At 49.6% G+C, this 9,107-nt stretch overlaps 1 protein-coding gene across 1 annotated transcript; it reads right to left on the reverse strand.

Annotated features, from left to right (window-relative positions):
- Nucleotides 1–42: 42 nt before the first annotated feature.
- Nucleotides 43–8,809, reverse strand: coil (coilin p80). The gene is made up of 7 exons (XM_079746451.1): nt 8,526–8,809; nt 6,210–7,356; nt 5,747–5,836; nt 5,354–5,401; nt 1,913–1,982; nt 1,433–1,524; nt 43–246 (listed from the first exon to the last, which is right to left on the reverse strand). Exons 1-7 carry the CDS (start codon nt 8,765–8,767, stop codon nt 199–201), a joined length of 1,737 nt encoding a protein of 578 aa, XP_079602577.1. The 5' UTR covers nt 8,768–8,809; the 3' UTR covers nt 43–198.
- Nucleotides 8,810–9,107: the final 298 nt, after the last annotated feature.

Below are 9,107 nucleotides of genomic sequence, written 5' to 3' on the forward strand. Positions count from 1 at the left end.
TTGAATTAATTACAATGGTAACTTAATCCTCAAAAACAGCCATAACCTTAGTAGTTTCGTATTAAAATATGCTCATAAGAGTCCAAACACATTTTACCATCTAACCATATGGTCGATGTGGGAACAACATTACAAAAACTGGAGAGAAACTGATCTAGAGCATCTAGAGGAGGAGCAGCCGATCTAGAGGAGGATGATCTAGATCAGCAGTCGGGGTTCGAGCAGCGAGTCCCAGCGCTCCGTCACCTAGGGAGTGGGGGGGTGTCAATAAAACCTTTTATTATTTGCACACTTAAGCCTGACACACACACACACACACACACACTACATACACATACTATAACAAGTAGTAATGCGCGATATAAACGATATACGATATAAACGATAAAAAGTGGCCTATGATAGAGATTTTAATTCTATCGCTCTATCGCGATAATGCATGTTGATGACGCAAAATACAATGTTTAATTTTTAGTTTGGTGCAATTCCTTTTCACATTGTAATTTTCGCAACAGTGCCAGAATTCGTCAACAAACCTGCATGTGTGCAAAGAACGTTAAATCATTGGACAAAAAGGTCTGGGGCGTTGTAAAGCGTTAAAGAAAAAGGGGGGGGGGGGGAAGCACCGGTGAAAGTAAACAATCATGGATATCCAGCGTGATATACATTGATCTGCGGACTGGTCCAACTCCTTCTCCCTCATCCTGACTCGGAATGTGTTAAATGCGTCGGCATTTTTAAGTTATGTTTTCCAGCATACTTTTTACTTGCTTTTGTCGGACCGTCGGGTGGTGGCTCAACATGGAGCAAAGAGGAGACGGAATGTCTTTTGGATATCGGACCCAAATATCCAAAAGACGTTCCGTCTCCTCTTTGCTCCATGTTGAGCAACGTCTCCGAGACCACCTCTCCGGCTGGGTCAACCTCCTTTTGATGGTTAAAAATATCACGTAATCGACAAAAATCTTAACAATCAATGATCGATCATCAATTAATCATGCCCATCCCTAATTGTCAGTACAGTGTGTGTTCCTTATCTGTACAGACACCCGTTTTTCCTGTTCTCTGCATCTTGAGTGGCATTTAAGAACCAAGGACTTAAACTAAGTGTAGTGCCTTTCAGAACCCAAAACCCAATACTAATTTTATTTATCTGCAACATTATGTTGTATGATTACAGTGTTTCACAATAAATGTTCTCGAAATGACATATTATATTTCTCTTTTTTTTAAATACATTTAGCAATTTGGCTTTCCTTAGGGTCTAGGCAACCTGTTCTGAAACGGTTATTTTATGATTTTATATCGTGATATATATCGTTATCGCAAGAGGCTGCAATGTATATCGCAATATGGATTTTAGGCCATATCGGCCATCTCTAATAACAAGTACTAACTAGTCTTTAACTAGTATAACTGTAAGCCCACTGACCCGGGAGCCGCTCCGGGACACTGCGTACTCCACGCTCTCCGAGCCGTCTGCGTTCTGGTAGACCAGGTCGAACTTACCGGGTTCTGCAGGGGCTGGGAGAAGAAAGTCACATTGTACAGACAGTAAGTCACGTTGTACAAACAGGAAGTCCCATTGTACAGACCGGAGAGAAGGCCCACACAGTTCTATAGACTGATCAAAACAACCGTAGGGAACTTTATATAGTGTGGAGACCAGACCACCAGTCAGACCAGTAGACCCCCAGTCAGACCACCAGTCAGACCAGTAGACCCCCAGTCAGACCAGTAGACCCCCATTCAGACCACCAGTAGATCCCCAGTCAGACCACCAGTCAGACCACCACTCAGCCCAGTAGTCCCCAGTCAGACCAGTCAGACCAGCAGCAGACCAGTATACCCCCACTCAGACCAGTAGACCCCCCAGTAGTCAGAGGTCTCCTGTTCAGGGATCACTTCTTACCGTGCCATGAGCTGAGTAGCTCCATCTCCACCTGCTTGGTGGCGTGGTCAAAATGGAGAATCTTCCCCTCCTGAAATAAGAAATGAAGAACAGTCATGGTCCAACATAGTGATGGCTGGAGAGGACTGAGGTCAGACCCAGAAAGGTTTCTGGAGAACCCGTTCTATAAAGGATCTATAATGTTGGGGCACTGTATGTGTTGTCACTGCATTCTACTGCTGCTGATTATCAGGCCTCACACTCCATCTCTGGTCAGCAGGTCAGGGTCAGCAGTGAAGGAAACACTTCAAACTGTCCAGTAGGGCGGTCACTTTTTATTCGATACTCGAATATGCATTCGAATATGACGTGAAATATCCGTATTCGAATATATATATATAAATGATTTGTTTAAAAGTACCATGTTGTGTAACGCATTTTTTACACTCTATGATTAGACCGTTTGGTTTTTATTTATTTGCCATCGCATCCATTCGTGGGCGCTCCTATCAGGCGAATAATTCTACATCCTGTTTAAAAAATGGGTAAGGCAAAGAGCAGCCAGCCTGAATGGAAAACAAATACCCACTTCTCTCAACATTGACCCGCAAATACCTGTGTGTGCCAGGCACGTCTGTGCGCTCTGACTGTGTGTTCTTGTCCGCAGGAAACATCGTGAATAAAAAGAGAGCCGCACTTGATCAAGTTGATAGACTGGTGTTTCTAGCAAGTCCAGGTTCGTAGATATTCAAATACATTGCTTGATATTCGATGTCCGTTCAAACTTGATTTTTCTCAAAAGTGACAGCCCTACTGTCCAGTCACCAATAGTCCGGACCAAAAGACCTCAAACAGTCCATTGACCAACAGTCTAGACCCCTAGACCTCAAACGGTCCAGACCACTAGACCTCAAACAGTCCAGACCACTAGACCTCAAACAGTCCAGACCACTAGACCTCAAACAGTCCAGACCACTAGACCTCAAACAGTCCAGTGACCAACAGTCTAGACCACTAGACCTCCAACAGTCCAGACCACTAGACCTCAAACAGTCCAGTGACCAACAGTCTAGACCCCTAGACCTCAAAAGGTCCAGACCACTAGACCTCAAACAGTCCAGACCACTAGACCTCAAACAGTCCACACCACTAGACCTCAAACAGTCCAGACCACTAGACCTCAAACAGTCCGGTGACCAACAGTCTAGACCACTAGACCTCCAACAGTCCAGACCACTAGACCTCAAACAGTCCAGTGACCAATAGTCTAGACCACTAGACCTCAAACAGTCCAGACCACTAGACCTCAAACAGTCCAGTGACCAACAGTCTAGACCTCAAACAGTCTAGACCACTAGACCTCAAACAGTCGAGTGACCAATAGTCTAGACCACTAGACCTCAAACAGTCCAGACCACTAAACCTCAAACAGTCCAGTGACCAACAGTCTAGACGTCAAACAGTCTAGACCACTAGATCTCAAACAGTCCAGTAACCAAGAGTCAGGACCACTAGACCTCAAACAGTAAGGACCACTAGACCTCAAACAGTCCAGTGACCAACAGTCTAGACCACTAGACCTCAAACAGTCCAGACCACTAGACCTCAAACAGTCCAGTGACCAACAGTCTAGACCACTAGGAGCTCAAACAGTCCGGACCACTAGACCTCACCAGTCCAGACCACTAGACCTAAAACAGTCCAGTGACCAACAGTCTGGACCACTAAACCTCACCAGTCCAGACCACTAGACCTCAAACAGTCCAGACCACTAGACCTCAAACAGTCCAGACCACTAGACCTCAAACAGTCCAGACCACTAGACCTCAAACAGTCCAGTGACCAATAGTCTAGACCACTAGACCTCAAACAGTCCAGACCACTAGACCTCAAACAGTCCAGTGACCAACAGTCTAGACCTCAAACAGTCTAGACCACTAGACCTCAAACAGTGCAGACCACTAGACCTCAAACAGTCCAGTGACCAACAGTCTAGACCTCAACAGTCCAGACCACTAGACCTCAAACAGTCCAGTGACCAACAGTCAGCACGACTAAACCTCAACAGTCCAGACCACTAGACCTCAAACAGTCCAGTGACCAAGAGTCAGGACCACTAGACCTCAAACAGTCCAGTGACCAAGAGTCAGGACCACTAGACCTGAAACAGTCAGGACCACTAGACCTCAAACAGTCCAGACCACTAGGCCTCACCAGTCCGGACCACTAGACCTCAAACAGTGAGGACCACTAGACCTCAAACAGTAAGGACCAGTGGACCTCAAACAGCCAGGACCACTAGACCTCAAACAGTCAGGACCACTAGACCTCAAACAGTCCAGACCACTAGACCTCAAACAGTCCAGACCACTAGACCTCAAACAGTAACAGACCACTAGACCTCAAACAGTCCAGACCACTAGACCTCAAACAGTCCAGACCGCTAGACCTCAAACAGTCCAGTGACCAACAGTCTAGACCACTAGACCTCAAACAGTCCAGACCACTAGACCTCAAACAGTCCAGTGACCAACAGTCTAGACCTCAAACAGTCTAGACCACTAGACCTCAAACAATCCAGACCACTAGACCTCAATAAGTCCAGACCACTAGACCTCAAACAGTCCAGTGACCAACAGTCTAGACCACTAGACCTCAAACGGTCCAGACCACTAGACCTCAAACAGTCCAGACCACTAGACCTCAAACAGTCCAGTGACCAACAGTCTAGACCTCAACAGTCCAGACCACTAGACCTCAAACAGTCCAGTGACCAAGAGTCAGGACCACTAGACCTCAAACAGTCCAGACCACTAGACCTCACCAGTCCAGACCACTAGACCTCAAACAGTAAGGACCACTAGACCTCAAACGGTCAGGACCACTAGACCTCAAACAGTCAGGACCACTAGACCTCAAACAGTCCAGACCACTAGACCTCACCAGTCCAGACCACTAGACCTCAAACAGTCCAGTGACCAACAGTCTGGACCACTAAACCTCACCAGTCCAGACCACTAGACCTCAAACAGTCCAGTGACCAACAGTCCAGACCACTGGACCTCAAACAGTCCAGTGACCAACAGTCCAGACCACTGGACCTCACCAGTCCAGACCACTAGACCTCACCAGTCCAGACCACTAGACCTCAAACAGTCCAGACCACTAGACCTCAAACAGTCCAGTGACCAACAGTCCAGACCACTAGACCTCAAACAGTCCAGTGACCAACAGTCCAGACCACTAGACCTCCAACAGTCCAGACCACTAGACCTCAAACAGTCCAGACCACTAGACCTCAAACAACCAAGTGTAACGCTCTACTGACCGCTCCACTGGACTATAGAGCGATTCCACTGGACTGTTGAAGGGTTTCACAGACTATTCATTCAAGCTCCCTCTTACATCAGGAAGTGGTTCTACCTGAAGCCGACCTCATTGGCTGTCATCTGTCTGACTCACTTTATACTCCGAAACCTCGGGGGTGTAGTTCTCAGTCAGCTCCAGCAGCTGTGAAGGAAATAGACAGGACAGATGTGTTGATGGACAGGTCAGATAGAGGAAACATGTGTTGATTGACAGGTCAGGTAGGGGACAGATGTGTTGATGGACAGGTCAAACATAAACCAGTGGTGTTGATGGGACAGGTCAGACAATGAACCAGTGGTGTTGATGGACAGGTCAGACATAACCAGTGGTGTTGATGGACAGGTCAGACAGAAACAAGTGGTGTTGCTGTGCACCAGATCAAAAAACCAGTCCACCAGTTTCTTTCTTCCATTCCAATTTATTACTTATCTCAGCAGCTTTTTCATTAGAAGCCAACCATGTAAGAACCAGTCAGAACCAGTTCACCTTAAAGACAATCTTCTGCCCGGCGCCGGGGGGGGCTGCGAGCAGCGGCAGGCTGCTGTAGTCCTTCCTGGGTCGGGGGTCAGCGGGGCTCTGGACCCCAGAGAGGAGACAACACACAACTAAGGCTGATGGCAGCGACACATACACACACCTGTGTGTAGGTATGTGTAGCAGATACGCATACAGATACACATACCTACATACAGGTATGTGTATGAGTAGCAGATACACAAGTCGCAGGAATACATGAACACAGCAAAGCCGGCTTTAATCTTTAGATGGCTGATATGATGTGTAGTGTAGCTGGATCAGTCCCCAGGACCAATCAGCATCATGAGGCTGGATCAGTCCCAAGGACCACTCAGCATCATGAGGCTGGAGAGTCACCGAGCGTTGGACCAATCAGACGGCGGTCTTACCTGGAGCGTAACCGAGCGGTGGACCAATCAGACGGCGGTCTTACCTGGAGAGTCACCAAGCTGTTGGTCAGCGAGTCCTCCAGCGCTGGTCTGTGCCGTCGCTCCTCCTGTTCGTAGTTCAGATGAATCCCCCTGCCGACCCAACCCTCCCCCCTCCCCCCGTTGACCCCTCCCCCGCTGAGGGGCTGGCCCCTCCCCCGGCCACGCCCTCTATTTCTCGTACAGGGCTCCGCCCCCAGGCCTTGCCTGGGGAGCAGTGGGCGTCTGATCACCAGCTTGATCTCCTCCTCGCTGCTAGAGTCTGACGGCCCCGGCCCCAACCCCAGCCCCGGCCTCGAGGCGCAGGACGGGGTCTGAGGGGTCAGGGAGGTACGAGGTCCGCCCGGAGGGGGGGAAGTCTGAAGGGCCCCGGCACCAGCCAGAGGTTTGGAGGTTCTCTGGGCTGGAGTCTCCTCAGAGGAAGAGTCTGACGAGGACGAAGAGGAACGAGGCTGGGAGCGTTTCCCCGAGGCTGGCAGGGCCTTCAGAGGCCCCTGGGGGGCTGCTGGTGCCTTGGGGGCCGCTGGGGTCTTTCTAGGGGTCTTCTTCTGCACTTTGGAGGTTATACGGGGAGCAGCGGGGGCCTCCACTTCACTGTCATTGGAGTCTGAGGAGGAAGCTTGCTTTGCTCTACCATTAAGGACTGCTGGTTTGGGACCATTAAGGACTGCTGGTTTGGGACCATTAAGGACTGCTGGTTTGGGACCATTGAGGACTGCTGGTTTGGGAATCTTGTGGACCTGCTGCTCGCTTGGGGTCAGCGGTGTGCTGGAGGACGTGGGCGTCTGTTCCTTCTTCTTCTTCTTCTTCTTTTTCAGGTGTTTCTTGTGTGCGCCCTCCTCCTCCTCCTCCTCCTCCTCTCGGTAAGGCTCGCTCTCCTCCTCCCGACCCCCTGCTGTCTTCTCCTTCCTATTCTTCTTCTTCTTCTTCTTCTTCTTCAGGTGTTTCTCCTCCTCCTCCTCGGGGGGGTAGGGCTCGCTCTCCTCCTCCCAACCTTCTGTCTTTTTCCTTCTCTTTATCTTCTTAGCCTCCATAAAGACGTCCGTTTCTTCAGGTTCGACCTCTGAGTGTCGCCGACTCTTCTTACTGGATCGACTCTCCTCTGGATCAGCAGAGCGTCCGCTGGTCAGCAGTCGGCCGTCCACCTGAACACTGTCAGAGGGACACATGTCATTACACCACCCGAACACGGTCAGAGGGACACATGTCATAACACCCCCCGAACACGGTCAGAGGGACACATGTCATAACACCCCCCGAACACGGTCAGAGGGACACATGTCATTACACCACCCGAACATGGTCATAGGGACACATGTCATAACACCCCCGAACACTGTCAGAGGGACACATGTCATTACACCACCCGAACATGGTCATAGGGACACATGTCATAACACCCCCCGAACACTGTCAGAGGGACACATGTCATAACACCCCCCGAACACGGTCAGAGGGACACATATCATTACACCACCTGAACGCTGGGACACATGTCATTACACCATCCGAACACGGCCAGAGGGACACATGTCATAACACCCCCCGAACACGGTCAGAGGGACACATATCATTACACCACCTGAACGCTGGGACACATGTCATTACACCATCCGAACACGGCCAGAGGGACACATGTCATAACACCCCCCAAACACGGTCAGAGGGACACATATCATTACACCACCTGAACGCTGGGACACATGTCATTACACCATCCGAACACGGTCAGAGGGACACATGTCATTTCACCACCTGAACACTGACGGAGGGACACATGTCATTGCACCACCCGAACTAGGTCAGAGGGACACATGTCATTACAGCACCCAAACTAGGTCAGAGGGACACGTGTCATTATACCACCCAAATGCTGTCAGAGGGACACATGTCATTACAACACCTGAACGCACATGTCACAGAGTAATAACATGTAACCATAGCGACAGCCTGTGATGCAACAGAGAGAGGATAGAGTAATAACATGAAACGATAGTAACCATAACAACCTGTGATGCAACAGAGAGAGGACAGAGTAATAACATGAAACTATAGTAACCATAACAACCTCGATGCAGCAGAGAGGAGAGCGTAATAACATGTAACCAAAGCTACAGCCTGGGTTGCAGCAGAGAGTGGATGGAGTAATAACATGTAACTATAGTAACCATAACAACCTGACGCAGCAGAGAGAGGAGAGAGTAATACCATGTAACCATAGCGACAGCCTGGGATGCCGCAGAGGGAGGACAGAGTAATAACATGTAACCATAGCGACAGCCTCGGATACAGCAGAGGAGGAGGTGACGGAGGAGCCCCACCTGACGAGGTCGTTGTCCCGCACCACACGGATGCTCTCGATGGGCGGCAGGTAGCAGCCATCGATGAAGAGATTAAGCACGCTCCTCGCGCTGAGGGAGAAGCGCTCCCGGATCACGTACTCCAGGTCCGCCACCACGCGGCACTGGTCCAAGTCCACGAGCAGCCAGACCCGGCGACGCTCCTCCCCGGGGGGCGGGTAGTCGAAGTGGAGCCGCACGCGGACGGAGCTGCTGGAAACCATGGTGAAGCTCGGCGGCGCGTGTTTCAACTATACCGCCACACTTCCCTGTTCGGTTTTGGTTATGCGCAGTACCACCCCGTGGTGTTCCGGTTATGCGCAGTACCGCTCCGCGGTGTTCCGGAGGCTCTATCGCGTGTTAACAACTTTAATCAGTCGTTTAAACAAGTCATTGCAATTATAAGCGGTCGGCCTAAATTGAGTTTTTTATATCTGTTTAAAAAAAACGATTGATTGTATAAAATAAAATATAAAATACATAATTTTATTATATCGATATTCAAAAAGCCTCTGTGATTTAACCAGCTGATCCTTGTCACGTGGACGCTCTGCTGTCACATGA

This window comes from Pollachius pollachius, assembly GCF_949987615.1.
Source record: "Pollachius pollachius genome assembly, chromosome: 11".
NCBI classification, from domain to species: domain Eukaryota; kingdom Metazoa; phylum Chordata; class Actinopteri; order Gadiformes; family Gadidae; genus Pollachius; species Pollachius pollachius.

Excerpts from the sequence above, each read along its gene's own strand:
- coil (XM_079746451.1), bottom strand. The coding sequence starts at position 8,767 with ATGGTTTCCAGCAGCTCCGTCCGCGTGCGGCTCCACTTCGACTACCCG. Across the intron at positions 5,837-6,209 it reads ACAGCTTGGTGACTCTCCAG|AGCCCCGCTGACCCCCGACC; the intron begins GTAAGACCGCCG and ends TCTGGGGTCCAG. Across the intron at positions 247-1,432 it reads TGTCCCGGAGCGGCTCCCGG|GTGACGGAGCGCTGGGACTC; the intron begins GTCAGTGGGCTT and ends CCCACTCCCTAG.